The sequence below is a fragment of the Mobula birostris genome, chromosome 23 (assembly GCF_030028105.1).
Source record: "Mobula birostris isolate sMobBir1 chromosome 23, sMobBir1.hap1, whole genome shotgun sequence".
In the NCBI taxonomy this organism is placed as follows: Eukaryota; Metazoa; Chordata; class Chondrichthyes; order Myliobatiformes; family Myliobatidae; genus Mobula; species Mobula birostris.
In genome coordinates, this window is record NC_092392.1 from 64242873 (window position 1) to 64263275 (window position 20403).

The following is a 20403-nucleotide window of genomic DNA, read 5'->3' on the forward strand; positions in this document are numbered from 1 at the left end:
TTGAAGGTCTTTTGTATTGCAGTGATTTCTAATAAAATGTGCAGAGTATAGAGGTGCAAAGGGTCTTAGGAGTCCTTGTGCAGGATTCCCTAAAGGTTAATTTGCAAAGGGACTTGGGTGTCCTTGTGCAGGATTCCCTGAAGGCTAATTTGCAGGTTGAGTCTTTGTTTAGGAAGGTAAATGCGATGTTAGCGTTCATTTCAAGAGAACTAGAATATAAAAGCAAGGATGTAATGTTGAGACTTCATAACACACTGGTGAGGCTTCACTTAGAGTATTCTGAGCAGTTTTGGATCCTTATCTTAGAAAGTATCTACTGAAACTGGAGATGGTTCAAAGGAGGTTCACACAAATGATTCTAGGATTGAATGGCTTGTCATATGAAGAGCGTTTGATAGCTCTGGGCCTGTATTCACTGGAATTCAGAAGAATGAGGGGTAACCTCATTGAAACCTATCTAATGGTGAAAGGCTTTGATATGAAGAGGATGCTTCCTCTGGTGTGAGAATCTGACCACAGGACACAGCCTCAGAATAGAGAGGTGTCTTTTTAGAATGGAGATGAGGAATTTCTTTTGCTAGAGTGATGAATCTGGAATTCTTTGCCGCAGGCAGTTGAGGAGGCCAAATCTTTATGTATATCTAGGGCAGAGGTTGATAGATTCTTGATTGATCTTGGCGTGAAGATATATGGAGAGAAGGCAGGAGATTGATGCTGAGAGGAAATTTGGATCAGCCATGATAAAGTAGTGGAGCAGACTTGAAGGGTCAGATGGTCTAATTCTGCTCTTATATTTTGTAAGACCATAAGACATAGGAGCAGAATTGGGCCATTTGGCCCATCGAGTCTGCTCCACCATTCAATCATGGTTGAATCCTTTTTACCCTCCTCAGCCCCACTCCCCTGCCTTTTCCCCATAACTTTGATGCTGTGTCCAGTCAAGAACCTATCAATCCCTGCCTTAAATACACCCAACAACCAGGCCTCCACAGCTGCCTGGCTCCACAAATTTTCCACACTCTTGGCTAAAGAAATTTCTCTTCATCTCTGTTTTAAATGGATGCCCCTCTGTCCTGAGGCTGTGCCTCCTTGTCCTACATACCCTCACCATGGGAAACATCCTTTCTACATCTACTCTGTCTCGGCCTTTCAACATTCGAAAGGTTTCATTGAGGTGCCCCTTGCTCCTTCTAAATTCCAGCGAGTACAGACCCAGAGCCATCAAACGTTCCACGTACGATAACCCTTTCATTCCCGGAATCATTCTTGTGAACCTCCTCTGGACCCTCTCCCTTTTTTAGATGAGGAGCCCAAAACTGTTCACAATACTCAGGGTGAGGCCTCACCAGTGCCTTATAAAGCCTCGGCAACACATCCCTAATCTTGTATTCTGGACCTCCTGAAATGAATGCATTTACCTTCCTTACTATTGACTCTACCTGCAAGTTAACCTTTAGGGTGTTCTGCTCAAGGACTCTCAAGTCGCTTTGCATCTCACATTTTTGGATTTTCTCCCTGTTTAGAAAATAGTCTGCACATTTATTTCTACTACCAAAGTGCATGATCATGCATTTTCCAGCATTGTATTTCATTTGCCACTTTCTTGCGCATTCTCCTAAACTGTCTTAAGTCGTTCTGCAGCCTACCTGTTTCCTCAACAATACCTGCCCCTCCATCAATCTTCGTATCATCTGCAAACTTGGCATCAAAGCCATCTATTCCATCATCCATGTCATTGATGTACAGCATAAAAAGAAATAGTCAAATGAGCCGTACAAATGCCTGGCAATGATCATCTCCAACAAGAGAGGCTCTGACTATTATCCCTTGATATTCAGTGGCATCACCATCACTGAATCCCCTACTATCAACATCCTGGAGTTAGCATTGACAGGAAACTGAACTGGTCTAGCCATATAAACACCATGGCTACCAGAGCAGGTCAAGGGCTAGGAATCCTGAGGCGTGTAACTCACTTCCTGACTCCCCAAAGCCTGTCCACCATCTACAAGGCTCAGGTCAGGAGTGTCATGGGATACTTGCCACTCGTCTGGATGAGCGTTGCTCCATCAACACTCAAGAAGCTTGACACTATCCAGTACAAGGCAGCCCACTTGATTGGTACCCCTTCCACAAGCATCCAATCCCTCCACCATCGACAAACAGTTGCAGCAGTGTGTACTATCTACAAGATGCACTGCAACAGCACACCAAAGTTCCTAAGGCAGCACCGTCCAGACCCACGACCACCACAATCTAGAAGGATGAGAACAGCAGATTCCTGGGAACAACACCACTTGGAAATACCCCTCCAAGTTACTCACCATCCTGACTCGGAAACACATCGCCATTCCTTCATTGTGGCTGGGTACAAATCATGGAATTCTGCCCCTAACAGCACTGTGGGTGTACCTACACCTCAGGGTCTGCAGCGGTTCAAGAAGGCAGCTCATCACCTTCTCAAGAAAAACAAGGGATGGGCAATAAATGCTGGCTTAACAGGTGACGTCCACATCCCATAAATAAAGTTTTAAAAAGTCACTGGCAGACAATCTGAAAAGGATCCTTTTATTCCCACTTGCTGCCTCCTACCTATCATCCAATGCTCCAACAATGCCAATAACTTATCTGTAATACCTTGGGGTCCTAACTTGATAAGAAGCCTCATGTGTGGCACCTTGTCAAAGGCTTTCTGAAAGACCAAATATACAACATCCACTGCATCCCCTTTATATATCCTACTTATAATCTCAAAGAATTCCAACAAGTTTGTCACGCAAGATTTTCCCTTCAGGAAACCATGCTGACTTTCTCCTATCTTGTCCTGTGTCACCAAGTACTCCATAACCTCATCCTCAACAATGGACTCCAACATCTTCCCAACCACTGAAGTCAGGCTAACTGGTCTATAATTTCCCTTCTGTTGTCTCCTTCCTTCCTTTAAAGAGTGGAGTGTCATATGCAATTTTCAGTCCTCTGGCACCATGCCAGAGTTCAATGATTCTTGAAAGATCATTACTTCCACAGTGAAGACTGATGCAAAATACTCATTTAGTTCATTTGCCATCTCCTGGTCCCTCTTTATTAGTTCTCTGGCCTCCTTTTCAAATGGTCCTATATCCACCCTCATCTCTCTTTTATTTTTGCACACTTAAAGAAGCTTTCACTTTGATATTGTTTGCTAGCTTCCTTTCATACTTCATCTTTTCCCTGCTAATGATTCTTTTAGTTGCTCTCTGTAAGTTTTTAAAAGCTTCCCAACCGTTTATCTTCCCACTAATTTTGTTATATGCCCTCTCTTTTGTGTTTATATTAACTTTGACTTCCCTTGTCAGCCATGGTTGGACTATTTTGCCATTTGAGTATTTCTTTGTTTTTGGAATACATCTATCCTGCACCTTCCTCATTTTTCCCAGTAACTCACGCCATTGCTCCTCTGCTGTCATCCCTGCCAGCACCTTCCACTTTGGCCAAATCCTCTCTCATACCTCTGTAATTTCTTTTACTCCACTGAAATACTGCTACATCAGACTTTACTTTCTCCCTTTCAAATTTCAAGTTGAACTCAATCATATTGTGATCACTGCCTCCGAAGGGTTCTTTTACCTTAAGCTCCCGAATCACATCCGGTACATTACATAACACCCAATCCAGTATAGCTGATCCCCTAGCAGGCTCAATGACAAACTGCTCTAAAAAGCCATCTACAACTCACTCTCTTGAGATCCATCACTAACTGTGATTTTCCCAGTCAACCGTATGGTCTTATATATGTTGCAATGCTGAGGAATTAAAGTGGAAATAGAATCTATTTTTGGAACTGTTTTGGTAATACTATCTGGTGCTTTAACAAATCCTGTAACTAATACTTGGATGAACAAGTGAACAGTTAAATGAGGAATTTTTCACTGCTTCTCCACTTTATTGGATAATTTTGCAAGACACTTTGTTAAGTTTTGGTGAATGGTTTTTCATACCAGGTCCATGAGGATTTTATTTAAAATGTAAGTTAGAATGATACCACATAGGAGTATGTGCTTGATTTATGCTTTCTCTGCTCAAGCTTTGCAAATGTTGTTAAGTATATACTTTATCACATTCCATTTGTCAAATAGAGTTGAGTTTGCTGAACTGAACTTGTTTTATTCACATCCAGCCACTGCCAGCACATGGTTGCTTATCTCTAAGTGTATGTAAAGTGGTGGGTAAGCTACCAGGCTGAACTGCTCATCCTTCTGAAGGAGGTGCTCCAGCTGGGCAGAGAGAGACTGGGGAGGCAGGTTTCCTTGGAATGGAGGTGGTTGGCAGGTGGCTGAACCTGTGGTAGGGCTAAGAAGGGCAGAACTTTGTAGATGGAAATTCATTCCATGACGGTGGTGACAAAACTTAGCAGACATAGGAAGGGGTAGGAGGTTTAGAGAGGACCTGAGGAAGAGTATTTTTTCCCCCAGAAGATGGTTGGTCTCTGGAGCACTCACAGCATTTAACAGTATCTGGATGAGCACTTGTTGCTGAGGGAGAGAAGTGCTGGTAAATTGGATTGGTGGAGATGGGTACTGATGGTTGGCATGGATAAGGTGAGATAAAGGGCCTGAGGACACAGAGACGTTCCATAACTTTATAGAGTTCATGAAGTCAGGGTTGTTATTGATGTGGACTAACACATATTTACTGGCCAGAAAGCAGAGAGTGGGAATAAGGGGATTCCTTCTCGTGTTGGTGGCTGTGACCAGAGGCCCACTTACTCACAGTATAGGCCAACAGCATGTCTGATAGCACCATTACTGCTGACAATACTAAACCAAGAGGGGGTTTTTACAGAAATGTGGGCAAGACTATGGTAGATGAAGCATAAAGTGGGAAGTGTACAATAAGGGTGAATAGGATGGCATTAGGGGAGTATCGATGAACTTTGATATACAATCCATGCATCCCTAAAGGTTAGAGTAAAGTAGTAAAGAAGGCATAATTGGGTGGTAACAGAATATAAGAACATGGAACTTGTAGCACAACTTCATAAAACTTGAGTTAGACGGCATCTGAAAGACAGTGTGCAGTTCTGGTTACTGCACTACTGGAGGGAGTCACCTGGGATGGCATGTTCATGTTTTGATGAGCAACTGGATTGTTTGGATTTGTTTTCATTGGACTGAGGAGGCTAAGTGGGAGCCTGGTGCAGGCATACAAAATTATGAGGGACATAGAACAGCACATGAGAAAGCCCTCATGTTGAGTTAAACTAGTAAGTACCTGCCTAACTAAATTAATTCCTGCCTGCAGAGTCATATCCCTCCATCTCTATCTAAGAGCTTCTTAAATGTCGCTATCATGTTTGCCTCCATCACCACTCTTGGCAACACATTCCAGGCACCCACCACTCTGTGTGTGTGTAAAAAAATTAATCTGCCATACACATCTCCTTTGAACTTACCCCCCTCACCTTAATCACAAGGCCTCTAGTATTAGACATTTTGACCCTGGAAGATGGATACTGGCTATCTACTAACGTATAATTTAAATTTCTATTAGATCTCCCCTCAACCAAGACCTCTCCAGAGAGAGAAAAAAAAATACTGGTCCAGTCTCTCCTTGTACCTATGTTCTCTAATCTAGGCAGCGTCCTGGTAACACACTCTGCACCCTCTCTGAAGTCTCCATGTCCTTCCTACAACAGGGAATTGAAAGCAATAACTATAGATGTGGATAACCGGAGTTTTTTAAACCTGCAAATTAACTGCCTGACCCTTGACCTCAATGCCTTGACTAATAAAGGCAAGACTAACAAAGAGCTTCTTTGCCACACTCTCGGTCTGTGCAACCAGTTTTAGAGAGCTCTGAATAGATGAGTGGTTTTGCCCGTAATGGGGGGGGGGGTGTCCAAACTCCGACGGCACAGATAGAAACATAGAAAATAGGTGAAGGAGTAGGCCATTTGGCCCTTTGAGCCTGCACCACCATTCAGTATGATCATGGCTGATCATCCAGCTCAGTACCCTGTACCTGCCTTCTCTCCATACCCCCGATCCCTTTAGCCACAAGGGCCATATCTAACTCCCTCTTAATTATAGCCAGTGAACTGGGCTCAACTGTTTCCTGTGGCAGAGAATTCCACAGATTCACCACTCTCTGTGTGAAGAAGTCTTTCCTCATCTCGGTCCTAAAAGGCTTCCCCTTTATCCTCAAACTGTGACCCCTCGTTCTGGACTTCCCCAACATCAGGAACAATCTTCCTGCATCTAGACTGTCCAATCCCTTTAGAATTTTATATGTTTCAATAAGATCCCCCCTCAATCTTCTAAATGCCAGAGAGTATAAGTCTAGTCGATCCAGTCTTTCATCATATGAAAGTCCTGCCATCCCAGGAATCAATCTGGTGAACCTTCGTTGTACTCCCTCTATGGCAAGAATGTCTTTCCTCAGATTAGGGGACCAAAACTGCACACAATACTCCAGATGTGGTCTCACCAAGGCCTTGTACAACTGCAGTAGTACCTCCCTGCTCCTGTACTCGAATCCTCTTGCTATGAATGCCAGCATACCATTCGCCTTTTTCACCGCCTGCTGTACCTGCATACCCACTTTCAATGACTGGTGTACAATGACACCCAGGTCTCGTTGCACCTCCCCTTTTCCTAATCGGCCACCATTCAGATAATAATTTGTTTTCCTGTTCTTGCCACCAAAGTGGATAACCTCACATTTATCCACATTTAATTGCATCTGCCATGAATTTGTCCATTCACCTAACCTATCCAAGTCACCCTGCATCATCTTAGCATCCTCCTCACAGCTAACACTGCCACCCAGCTTCGTGTCATCCGCAAACTTGGAGATGCTGCATTTTATTCCCTCGTCTGAATCATTTATATATATTGTAAACAACTGGGGTCCCAGCACTGAGCCTTGCTAGTCACTGCCTGCCATTCTGAAAAGGTCCCATTTATTCCCACTCTTTGCTTCCTGTCTGCCAACTAGTTCTCTATCCTCTTCAATACCATACCCCCAATACTGTGTGCTTTAAGTTTGCACACTAATCTCCTGTGTGGGACCTCGTCAAAAGCCTTTTGAAAATCTAAGTATACTACATCCACCGGTTCTCCCCTATCCACCCTGCTAGTTACATCCTCAAAAAAATTCTATGAGATTTGTCAGACATGATTTTCCTTTCACAAATCCATGCTGACTTTGTCTGATGATTTCACCACTTTCCAAATGTGCTGTTATCACATCTTTGATAACTGACTGTAGCATTTTCCCCACCATCGATGTCAGGCTTAACGGTATATAATTCCCCGGTTTCTCTCTTTCTCCTTTTTTAAAAAAGCGGGGTTACATTAGCCACCCTCCAATCCTCAGGAACTAATCCAGAATCTAAAGAATTCTGAAAAATTATCACTAATGCATCCACTATTTCTTGGGTTACTTCTTTAAGTACTCTGGGATGCAGACCATCTGGCCCTGGGGATTTATCTGTCTTTAATCCCTTCAATTTACCTAACACCACTTCCCTACTAACATGTATTTCCCTCAGTTCCTCCATCTCACTGGACCCTCTGTCCCCTACTGTTTCCGGAAGATTATTTATGCCCTCCTTAGTGAAGACAGAACCAAAGTAATTATTCAATTGGTCTGCCATGTCCTTGTTCCCCATGATCAATTCACCTGTTTCTGACTGTAAGGGACCTACATTTGTCTTAACCAATCTTTTTCTTTTCACATATCTATAAAAGCTTTTACAGTCAGTTTTTATGTTCCCTGCCAGCTTTCTCTCATAATCTTTTTTCCCTTCCCTAATTAAGCCCTTTGTCCTTCTCTGCTGGACTCTGAATTTCTCCCAGTCCTCAGGTGTGCTGCTTTTTCTGGCTAATTTGTATGTTTCTTCTTTGGAATTGATACTATCCCTAATTTCCCTTGTCAGCCACGGGTGCACTACCTCCCCTGGTTTATTCTTTTGCCAAACTGGGATGAATAATTGTTGAACAATTGTTGTAGTTCATCCATGCGATCTTTAAATGCTTGCCGTCAACCCTTTAAGTATCATTTGCCAGTCTATCTTAGCTAATTCATGTCTCATACCTTCAAAGTTACCCTTCTTTAAGTTCAGAACCTTTGTTTCTGAATTAACTATATCACTCTCCGTCTTAATGAAGAATTTCACCATATTATTATTATTATGGTCACCCTTACCCAAGGGGCCTCGCACGACAAGATTGCTAATTAACCCTTCCTCATTGCTCAATACCCAGTCTAGAATAGCCTGCTCTCTAGTTGGTTCCTCGACATGTTGGTTCAAAAAACCATCCCGCATACATTCCAAGAAATCCTCTTCCTCAGCACCCTTACCAATTTGGTCACCCAATCTATATGTAGATTGAAGTCACCCATTATAACTGCTGTTCCTTTATTGCACGCATTTCTAATTTCCTGTTTAATGCCATCCCCAACCTCACTACTACTGTTAGCTGGCCTGTACACAACTCCCACCAGCGTTTTCTGCCCCCTAGTGTTATGCAGCTTGACCCATATCAATTCCACATCCTCCCGGCTAATGTCCTTCCTTTCTATTGCGTTAATCTCCTCTCTAACCAGCAATGCTGCCCCACCTCCTTTTCTTTCATGTCTATCCCTCCTGAATATTGAATATCCCTGAATGTTGAGCTCCCATCCTTGGTCACCCTGGAGCCATGTCTCTGTGATCCCAACTATATCATATTCATTAATAACTATCTGCACATTCATTTCATCTACCTTGTTACGAATGCTCCTTGCATTGACACACAAAGCCTTCAGGCTTGCTTTTACAACACTCTTAGCCCCTATACTATTATGTTGAAAAGTGACCCTTTTTGATTTTTGCCCTGGATTTGCCGGCCTGCCACTTTTACTTTTCACCTTACTACTTTTTGCTTCTACCCTCATTCTACACCCCTCTGTCTCTCTGCACTTGTTCCCATCCCCCTGCCACATTAGTTTAGATCCTCCTGAGCAACAGTAGCAAACGCTCCCCCTAGGACATTGGTTCCAGTCCAGCCCAGGTGCAGACCGTCCTGTTTGTACCGGTCCCACCTCCTCCAGAACTGGTTCCAATGCCCCAGAAATTTGAATCCCTCCCCCTTGCACCATTTTTCAAGCCACGTATTCATCTGAAATATCCTCCTATTTCTACTCTGACTAGCACGTGGCACTGGTAGTAATCCAGAGATTATTACCTTTGTGGTCCTTTTTAGTTTATCTCCTAAACTCCCTAAATTCACCTTGTAGGACCTCATCCCATTTTTCACCTATATCGTTGGTACCTATGTGCACCACGACCACTGGCTGTTCACCCTCCCACTCCAGAATGTCCTGCAGCCGCTCAGAGACATCCTTGACCCTTGCACCGGGGACCCTTGTACCCTCCTGGAATCTCGTTTGCGGCCGCAGAAACGCCTATCTATTCCCCTTACAATCGAATCGAATCAAATATGAGGAGTAAAGGCTGATTTATATTTGTGTGTCAAATGTCAAATAGCCACGTTCCCTACGCTGTACTCTATGCCGAACCCTATGCCTATTGCGCACCTCTCCCATTGAGCGATTGAAGGGCAGGGAAGGAACTCTGGCTGCAATGCTTTACATAAAGCTTTACAGACCTCTGAAATTATGGAGAACCCTGTGCTTGACGCCAGTTTGTAGCTAGCTGCTACAGCCACTTCCACCAGAAGCTAAAACTCAAATGGTGATTGCCAGTCTCTGAGTATACTGTGCATACACTGATGCGAAATAAATGGTTGGAGACAATGAACCAAATCGTCAAATTCTACCTGCCGACATCCGAAAATATTTGAAATGCATCTCCTCGTCCATGTACTCTCAGTGGCTGGGCAAGCACAGAAAATTCACCCTCCTTCAGTTTCAGTCGCCATTGTTTAAACACAAAGAAATTCAACACAGTGGCATAGAAACCCCATCGCCAACCAGTGTTTTGGCGGTGAACTGCAGAGTGACGCAGACACACCAACACGCAAGTATAAATGCTCACAACGGCATAGCCCACTTGCGTAGGCACTTGCTTAAGCTAGTATGCACAAGTATAGATCAGCCTTAAGGTTTAGAGGAGATCTGAGAAAAGTATTTTCACCTGGGGGGTGGGGTTGGACACTGGGACACACTCCCTGAGAATGCATGGGAACAGTTTCAAACGCATCTGAACAAGTGCTTGCATCACCAAGGTACAGTTTGACCACAGACCAAGAACATGTGGGATTGATGTAGATGGTCAGTACAGTCATAATGGACTGAAGGGCTTATTTCTGTACCGTGCTAATCTGGTGAGGCCATTGCTTTAATGCTCAAATCAGAAAAGCATGGTGAAAGATCAGGTAATCTTAATGCTTAAAGATACCTCGTTTGCTAGGGCCCTGGTGAAGATTTTTGTACATCTTTGTGAGCCAAAGATGAAGTATTCGAAGGCTAGAGAATAGCTAGAATATGGTGGCAGGGGTAAGTCAGGTAACTGCAGGTCAATTTAAATTATGTTAGAAGTAGGCAAATTACAGGAAAAAATTCAAAGGGACAACATTTATGTTCATTTGCAAAGAGGGACTGATTAGAAAGAATGGTATGAAATTTAACAAGGTTCCACATTGGAGATTGATCCGCAAGGTTAAGAAACATAGGATACAAGGTGAGCTGGCTAATTAGATCCAAATCCAGCTTGGTGCTAGTGGTAGGAGAATGATTTACAGATTGGAGGTCTGTGATCAGTGGTGTACCATGCTAGGACTTTGTTTATTTGTTACTTAGCTAATGACGTAGGAGGAATTTGCAGATCACATACAAATTGGTAACACTCACAACACGCTGGAGGAACTCAGCAGGTCGGACAGCATCCGTGGAAAAGATCGGTCGACGTTTCGGGCTGGAACCCTTTGTCAGGACTGTAGAGGGAAGGGGCAGAGGCCCTATAAAGAAGTTAGGGGGAGGGTGGAAGGAGAAGGCTGATAGGTTCCAGGTGAAAAACCAGTAAGGGGAAAGATAGAGGGGTGGGGAAGGGAGGCAGGGAGGTGATAGGCAGAAATGGCGAAGAAAGAATAGGGGAAAACACAATGGGTAGTAGAAGGAGGCAGAATATTAAAGTGCAGGATCTTAAGGGCAATAATTCTCAGTGCTGGGAGCCAAGAGCACAAGAGGGTAACATACACAAAGGTATGGTTGGAAAGAGCTGGTGGAAGGGTTGGGAGGTGGGTTGAAGATCAGATTCTCTGAGGTTGCAACTAGCTCTGAGGAAGTCGGGATCTGCACATGCTGGATAGACTGCACCTCAACACTATTAAGCTAGTTTTAACAGGATATTGGTTTGTTATTGTCACATATCAAGATACAACCAACAGCTTGTCTTGCATACTGGCATGGGAAGCTGAGAAAAGAATCCAAAGGAGGAAAGGTAGAACTAGAAGGCTGAACATATGTGAAATTATCTGGGAAACTGAGTAAGAAAAGTTCAAATATATGGAATTTGTGGGATGTATCTGAACACTAAATACAGGTAGGTGAGTTGAGAGAGCTGGTCAAAGCCTGACCTGACCTGTTTTACAGAGCTGAACTGAGGCAGGATGATGAATATTCCTGGTTACTGGAGCTTCTGCAGTGCCAGCTGTAAGAGGGCTGTAGAGAGGTTTCAGAATGAAGTGCACAGACAAAGTGAGGGCATGGAACACATGGAAAAATATAGGGAAGCTGTTTCCTAAATGCCCACAAACTGGGGGGTGCTATTGTTCAAGGACTATCTTTGAACATGCACCACTGCGGACTTACACCAAGGAAATAAGGTCAATGGCATGTTGGCCATTGCATGGGAATTTTAGTGCAAGTATAGAGATGTTTGTTCCCTGACCAGACAATACGTGGAACACTGTGTAGATATGGAATATTCATTATTGTTCAAGCTCTGTAAAACAGGGCATGTCTGGTCACCCAACCTACAGAAGGATTTATTTCCAATAGAACAGAGTACACCAAAGGCTCATCAGGTTCATTCCTCAGGATGATACATTTGTGCAAGATGGGATTTTTTATCACTCAGACTTCAAAAGAATGAGAGTTGATGAGAAAGCTCCTGTGGGGCTTAACAAGACCAATGCTAACATGCCTGCCCAGAACCAAGTATCACAGCTCCAAGAGAAGACCATTCAGGACAGGGAGAAGCATTTTGCTTGGCCAAGGAGCAGCAAATCATTGGAGATGTGTGATAACTTTGCTTACAGCATATCCCCATGGTCAACCTGGTTTTACCCATTAGAGACATCCCACCTCTCCCAATCCCTCCCCACAGTTTCTTTCATCTCCTTCCCAGTTCAGACTCAAGATTTGTGACTCTCACAGCTATCTGGACTATTCCTCTTCTCACCCTGTCTCTTACAAAAACGCCATCCCCTTCTCGCAATTCCTCCGTCTCCGCCACATCTGCTCTCAGGATGAGGCTTTTCATTCTAGGACGAGGGAGATGTCTTCATTTTTTAAAGAAAGGGGCTTCCCTTCCTCCACTATCAACTCTGCTCTTAAACGCATCTCCCCCATTTCACGTACATCTGCTCTCACTCCATCCTCCCGCCACCCCACTAGGAATAGGGTTCCCCTGGTCCTCACCTACCACCCCACCAGCCTCCGGGTCCAACATATTATTCTCCGTAACTTCCGCCACCTCCAACGGGATCCCACCACTAAGCACATCTTTCCCTCCCCCCCTCTCTCTGCATTCCGCAGGGATCGCTCCCTACACAACTCCCTTGTCCATTCGTCCCCCCCATCCCTCCCCACTGATCTCCCTCCTGGCACTTATCTGTGTAAGCAGAACAAGTGCTACACATGCCCTTACACTTCCTCCCTTACCACCATTCAGGGCCCCAAACAGTCCTTCCAGGTGAGGTAACACTTCACCTGTGAGTCGACTGGGGTGATATACTGCGTCCGGTGCTCCCGATGTGGCCTTTTATATATTGGCGAGACCCAACGCAGACTGGGAGACCGCTTTGCTGAACATCTACGCTCTGTCCGCCAGAGAAAGCAGGATCTCCCAGTGGCCACACATTTTAATTCCACATCCCATTCCCATTCTGACATGTCTATCCACGGCCTCCTCTACTGTAAAGATAAAGCCACACTCAGGTTGGAGGAACAACACCTTATATTGCATCTGGGTAGCCTCCAACCTGATGGCATGAACATCCACTTCTCTAACTTCCGTTAGGCCCCACCTCCCCCTCGTACCCCATCTGTTACTTATTTTTATGCACACATTCTTTCTCTCACTCTCCTTTTTCTCCCTCTGTCCCTCTGAATATACCTCTTGCCCATCCTCTGGGTCCCCCCCCCCTTGTCTTTCTTCCCGGACCTCCTGTCCCATGATCCTCTCATATCCCCTTTTGCCTATCACCTGTCCAGCTCTTGGCTCCATCCCTCCCCTTCCTGTCTTCTCCTATCATTTTGGATCTCCCCCTCCCCCTCCAACTTTCAAATCCCTTACTCACTCTTCCTTCAGTTAGTCCTGACGAAGGGTCTCGGCCTGAAATGTCGACTGCATCTCTTCCTAGAGATGCTGCCTGGCCTGCTGCGTTCACCAGCAACTTTGATGTGTGTTGCTTGATCTTCGAGCATTAGCTCTGTTTCTTTTCCCTCATTTTGTTTCCAGAATATTCTGATTTTAAATCTTCACTGGCCGCAGGTGAGGTGCCATATAACGGGACAGCAAATGTAGTGCCTTTATTCAAGAAGGGCCACAGAGACAGGCTGTGAGTCTAACATTAGAGGAGGGAAGGTAAGTTATTTTAAAAAAAAATTCTAACAGTACATTTAATCTACACTGAGGATGAGAATACAGGGACTGCCGGGGATGTTCAGTGTGGATTTGTCCGTGGTTAAGTTTTCTGAAGAATAATAAAATATGTTGATGCGGTTCACATGGACTTCAACAAAGCATTGACCCGGGCCACAAGTCAAGTGAGCAAAATGAATGGAGACAGAGGGTGACTGGTAAGAACAGATGGTCAGCATGGACATGCTGGCTGAAGGGCCTGTTTTTTCCACTAATAATGGATAGGTAACCTGTTTGGACTGGTTAACTTCTAGGTGCTGACTGCTGAGGTGTGCTTGTGTATTTCTTCACTAAGGTTTTCTCCAAAGGATAGGACCCATACCGTGATTCACAATGCTGCCTTTTGCCGCCTGAGTGATACAAGTGAATGCAACTTTCCCCAACACAAGGAACTTGTAATAACAATCTTCAGGATTTCTGAGAATAGCTGCACAAAACCAACCAGAAAACAGTGAAATTACGTCCTTCTTTCTAAACATTTTATTTCGGCCTGATGTACATAATTAGTTAGATAAATCCAAGCAACAGGAATACGTAAACACGAGGAATTCTGCAGATGTTGGAAATTCAAGGAACACACATCAAAGTTGGTGGTGAACGCAGCAGGCCAGGCAGCATCTCTAGGAAGAGGTACAGTCGACGTTTCAGGCCGAGACCCTTCGTCAGGACTAACTGAAGGAAGAGCTAGTAAGAGATTTGAAGGTGGGAGGGGGAGGGGAAGATCCAAAATGATAGGAGAAGACGGGAGGGGGAGGGATGGAGCCAAGAGCTGGACAGGTGATTGGCAAAAGGGATATGGGACAGGAGGCCCAGGGAGAAAGAAAAGGGGGAGGGGGGAAAACTCCAGAAGATGGGCAAGGGGTATAGTCAGAGGGAGAAAAAGGAGAGAGAGAGAGAGAAAGAATGTGTGTATATAAATAAATAATGGATGGGGTACAAGGGGGAGGTGGGGCATTAGCGGAAGTTAGAGAAGTCAAGGTTCATGCCATCAGGTTGGAGGCTACCCAGACGGAATATAAGGTTGTTCCTCCAACCTGAGTGTGGCTTCATCTTTTGTTATTGCTATTGAATACATTTGTTTTCCTTCATTTCTCTCAGGACTATGAATCGAGGGATCCTGGAGGAAACTTGCATATTTTGTGCTATGGCCACTCTTCTGCAAGCTGTACCATAGTACAAAGTATCATGTGGATTTCTGCATTCTTAGCATAGAAATACCAATAAGAATCAGGAATTGAGACAGGACTGAGTGTTGCTGGTCACTTGTCAACATTTCCAACCAACAAGGCACATACTGCTGGAGGAGCTCAGTGAGTCAGGCTGCTGCATCAGTGGTGGCAGAGAGTCCCGATGTGGAATTTCAACCTGAAGTATAGACTACCCTGCCTACACAAATGCTGCTGAGTTCCTCCGGACTTTGTCTTTTACTCCAGATTCCAGCATCTGCTTTCTTACAATCTCATCAATCAACAGGAATCAACAAGGTGCTCGATTAAACCTAGACATTTCATTGGCTGTGGCTAAACATATAACTAAACTGATTAAACAGTATTTAACTTGCAGGTCTCCGTACCAGTGGCACCTGGTGAGCTGAGAGGCAGGAACCCATTTGGAGTTTCCAGTATTTCCAGCCTAACTTCTCCATCCACCAGTCCCATAACTGCTTTCACATCTCGCAAAGGAACAGTATCTTCTTGGCTCCACTGGTCCAGAATCTCCAACCATTCTCCCAGCACTGAGCCACTAACTGCCATGTTCTCCAGTACATTTACATTTCATCAACTGGTTAAAGGAATACAAGATCACGGAGAAGTGTAAGGTAATACTGAAATCGGTGCCATCTTGGTATTAATAACTTTCCCAGTGACTCTTGGCACACTAAGAATAAAAGTATGGTAAAATCTGAGAAGGTGGGTCATATTTCATAGGAATTCTCTCGTAGGAACAGCACATGATGCGATTTCACATCTTTGACCAATGTTGGCACTACCTAGTAAGAACTCACAGTTGTGCCTTCCACCCTTTGACGAGGGTTTCACTTACATTCAGGTAGCCGAGTGGATGAAGTGGGGCTGACACAAGATATTGCAGTTTGTCATTGATGGTAAAAGAGTGAGGGGGGGGACAACTGGCAGAACGTGAGCCTCTGAGCCCCAGCAACCCAAACACTGCCTGTGTGAAACAGCCACATCCTCCCTATGACCATGCAAGGTCCCTCTGGGTGCCTTGGTCTTCTCCCACAGCCCTTGGACAAGCAGGCTGGTGGGTTATATTGCCCTTAGGTGGGATCTAGGAGGGTGGGTTACAGTAAAAATAAGTGCAGGAATGATTTGAATGTCAGCTAACATGGACTCAGTGGGCTAAATGTCTCCTTTTTATGTTAGAAGGAAATACAGAGAAATTTCAGTCAGATCTCAGACTAGCAGTGCTGCCAGGCACTGTTCATGTATCCATCTGACATTACATCCTTTTCATTAAAATATTTACAATTATACATTAATAAGCTTAGAAGTGCTTTAGCAGGGAACTTGAATAAAATTCTGCACAAGAAGGTAATAAAAATTCATATAAAACAGCCATCGCTAAAAGTGGTGTAGTTTTCAAAGCAGTGATGAATGTGATTTGTATTGGTGCTTCAGTGGCTGGAAGTTCAGAACTGTGTCATTGGTGGCACCTGAAAGCAAACCACACAAAAGGGATATCAGTACAGAGGAGCAACACCCAGAAAGCTTCCTCTCACAAAAGTGATGTTTCTGACTTCCTGAGCAGTCTCTCTTTCTCAATTCCTCAGCACATAAGTTTTCACTGGTCTCAATAACCTGCAGACAATATTTGAAAGAACTGTCAGCTTCCCATTCTCATCTTTTGTAACACTAACACTTCGTTAACGTTGATTAAAATGACAACTGGAAGCCTGGAAAGAGTTTATTGGACAAATGATGGTCATTTATTGAAATATTAATTTTCTCTGGAGAGGTTCCTGGAATGATGAGTATTTCCAATATTTGCATTTTTGGTTTCATGTGCCATCAATATTTTCATTTGGCATTTTTGCATGGCTAATAGTCTGGAATTAAAGCCTGGTGCAAATACGTATTCAGTTCTTGCCGGCTGGTGCAATATACAGCCCATCATGTCTAGTCTGTCAGTGAGTGAACATTCACCACACTGGGACTGTCCTAGGACAGTGAGTGAGGAATATATGGACATGGACTGCAATATCACTCTCTTCCTCCACACTGCGAAGAATCCTACCATTAAGCCTATATTCTGCCTTTAAATTAATCCTTCCAAAGTGAATTGAATCACTTCACACTTCCTAGCCCAGCTCTATATTCTGTCAATGTTCTGTTGCAACCTATGACAACCTTCATTATTCACCATTTCACACCAACCTTCTCATCATCTACAAACTTGTGACAACCGCCTCCTTCCCCCTCCCTCCCCACTTCCGCTTTCTCATCGAAGTATAAAAATAATAAAAATCACAACGAGCAGGTGTTCCATACCAGATCCCTGCCCATCACTGCTGGTCACCTGCCAAATATTCTTTATCTACTACCACCCTCTTCTTTTCCATGAGCAAGCCAATTCTCTATCCACACAGCCAAGTTTCACTGAATCCCACGTCACCTGATTTTCTGAATGAGCATCCTATGGCAAACCTTATCAAATGCATTACTGAAATCCATATACACCACAAAGAATTTAATCAACTCAAGAGCCATGCTGATTATCCCTGATTAGAATATGCTTCTCCAAACATTCATAAATCCTGTCTCTAAGAATATTCTCCAGTCATTTTTCACCACTGAAGTAAGGCTCACTGGTCCATAATTCCCAGGGTTTTCCCTTCTTTCTTGAGCAAAGGAATTATATTCACCACTCTTCAAATCTTTGGTACAAGTCCTGTGACCAGTGAGGATGCAATGATCATCACCAAAAGCACAGAAGTCTCTTCTCTCTTCCCATGGTAACCTGGGGTATATTCCGTCCAGCCCCAGGGACTTATCTATTCCACTGTCAAAAGTTCCAGTACAGCCTTTTAACATCAATATGTCAAAGCATATCAGTCTGATCTATGTTGTCCTCACAATTGTCAAGGTCCTCACTGGTGAATAGTGAACTAAAGTATTCACTAAGGGTCTCCCCTGGATTGTCTGACACATGCATATGTTTCATGTTCATCACTGATCAAGTCTACTGTCATTCTAGTCATCTTCTTCTTCTTAACATATATGTAGAATACTTTGGGGTTTTCCTTAATCCTACCCACCAAGACTTTTTTTGGCCCCTTCTAGCTCTGCTTAGTCCTTCTAGCTCCTTCTAGGCTATCTTGTAAGTCTCTAGAACCCTGTCTGATCCTTGCTTCTTAAATCTAAAGTAAGCTTCTGCCCTCCTCTTGACAAGATGTTTCACATCTCTTCAACCATGGTTGCTCCGCCCTACCATCCTTTCCCTGTCTCAATGGGACAAACCCATCCAGAAGCCCATGCAAATTGCTCCCTATACAAACTCCATGTTTCTAATTTGCATTTCCCTGAGTACATCTGTTCTCAATTTACACACCCAAGTTCCTGCCTAATACAATCATAATTTGCTCTCCTCCGGTTAAATACTCTCCTATACTGTCTGTTCCTATTCATCTCCAAGGCTATGGTAAAGGTTAGGGTGTTGTAGTCACTGTCTCTGAAATGCTCACCCACCAGGACATCTGGATCCTGGCCAGGTTCATTACTTAGTACCAGATCCAGTATGGCCTCTCCCCTAGTCTAAACCTTTTACTCTGTGGAGGTGCTAATCAATACAGTATTAGGGAAGTTAAGTCACCCATCACAACGTCTGTTATGTTTACATTTTTCCAAAATCTACCTCTCAGTCTTTCTCAATAGCTAATGGGCAGTCTATAGCATGTTCCCAAACAAGTGATTGCTCTCTTCCTGATTCTGACTTCCACCTACTCTGTAGACAATCCCTCAACGGTGTCCTCCCTTTCAGCAGCTGTGATACTATTCACAATTAGCAATCCCCAAAAGCAATACTGTCCCACTTTTACCTCCCTTCCTGTCCCTTTGCAAACGTCTAAACCCCAGAATATCCGACGGCCATCCCTGCCCTTGTGACAGCTGCAACGAAGTAAGTCCATGTACTGACACATGCACAACGTTCATCACCCTGTTCCTGATACGTCCTGAACACAAATCATTCTGTCCAACTGACAGCAATTATACTCGATCTGCTTGCCTATCCCTCCTCAGATACTCTGTATCAGAATCTCTTGTACATCAACTGCTCCATCCTATGAAGCTATCACCGTGGTTTCTATCTCCCTTCCAAACTAGATTAAACCATCCCCAACAGCTCTAGCAAACCTGCCCATGAGATTGTTAGTCCCCTTCAAGTCCGGGTGTAACCTGTGGTGGGTCTCTGCAGAGGCAGCTTTCCACCCTCATACTGACAGTGGCCTCCGTCCTCTTGTGAAGCATTATGCTAGTGGTGACTGTGAGCGTCCCAGAACAGACTGAAATATGGAGCTGTCCGTCCCTGCCAGGTGTTGCACCATTCTTTCCTGTGGTCTGTGATCCCGGGGTCACCCGAGCATCCCTCACTTCCTCAGAGGTCATCATTGCCAGTCGGCCAGTCAGCTGTGGTACAGCTTGCCAAGGGCAGAAGGGAGTTCAACAGAGATGAAACCCGTCAGCCGTGTTTCCTCACTACTGCACTTTCTGAAAACCTGGCACTGTCTCCTCAAACATTGCCTCGGCCAACACGGAAGGAAGTCCACACTGCAACTGCTGGGGCATAAGAAATCTTGAACAACACACACAGAATGTAGAGGAAACGCGGCAGGACGAACACACCTTTCCGTTGCTCAGGTTCAAAGAATGGATGGGGTCGTGTCTATCCAGAATATGGAGCATTGCATCGTGGATTGTAAGGAAGAATATTTCTGGAGTGATTTCATCATCAAAAAATCCACATCTTTCTAGTTTTTCCAAGAGAAGACCTGAAAATAATTAATCAAAGTAATTACATTAAAGTACCTACATTTAAGATCTTTTGCCTCTAATTTCATATGAAGGACTAACACGTGATGAGAAGCTGCTCCCTTGCCTCCTGGTCTTGGGGCTGCAAGGGTCGGAGCACAATGAAACTATTGACCTACGTATCTCGCTTGCAAGTACTAATCTGAGGAGATAGGTCCCCACTCAACTCACACCCACCCACCACCTGTCTGTAGATGGTGGAGGCTGAAGGTGCTGGAGATGCCTTGGAAGGTTACATCTTACAGCTGGGGTGCCTCAGCAGAATTGAAAGTGAACAGAGCACATTCCAACATCCAGTGTTCTGGCTTTTCTCCCTCTAGTGCTAATCATTGTGAGCTGTAGTGAAGTCCCACCCTCAGTATCCTCGGCTGCTCCAAATTCTGTCAGATAGTTAGTGGAAGCTAACACTCACCATCACAAGCAGCAATGTAAACATCAATTTCAAGCCTGACAAATTCTTTCAAGATCTGTTGGGACAGAAGGTGAAAAACGTTTCACTCTGTG

The 20403-nt window shown here is 44.3% G+C and overlaps 1 protein-coding gene across 1 annotated transcript in view; it reads right to left on the reverse strand.

Annotated features, from left to right (window-relative positions):
• Positions 1 to 14326: 14326 nt before the first annotated feature.
• LOC140186819 (chloride anion exchanger-like) overlaps positions 14327 to 20403 on the reverse strand; it is a 98649-nt gene continuing 92572 nt past the window's right edge. The window contains exons 17-19 of the mRNA XM_072241410.1: positions 20312 to 20366; positions 19714 to 19859; positions 14327 to 16526 (exon numbers count right to left, since the gene is read on the reverse strand). Of these exons, the coding sequence (XP_072097511.1) occupies positions 16503 to 16526; positions 19714 to 19859; positions 20312 to 20366 (225 nt within the window). The 3' untranslated portion in view covers positions 14327 to 16502. The remainder of the gene's footprint in view (positions 16527 to 19713; positions 19860 to 20311; positions 20367 to 20403) is intronic.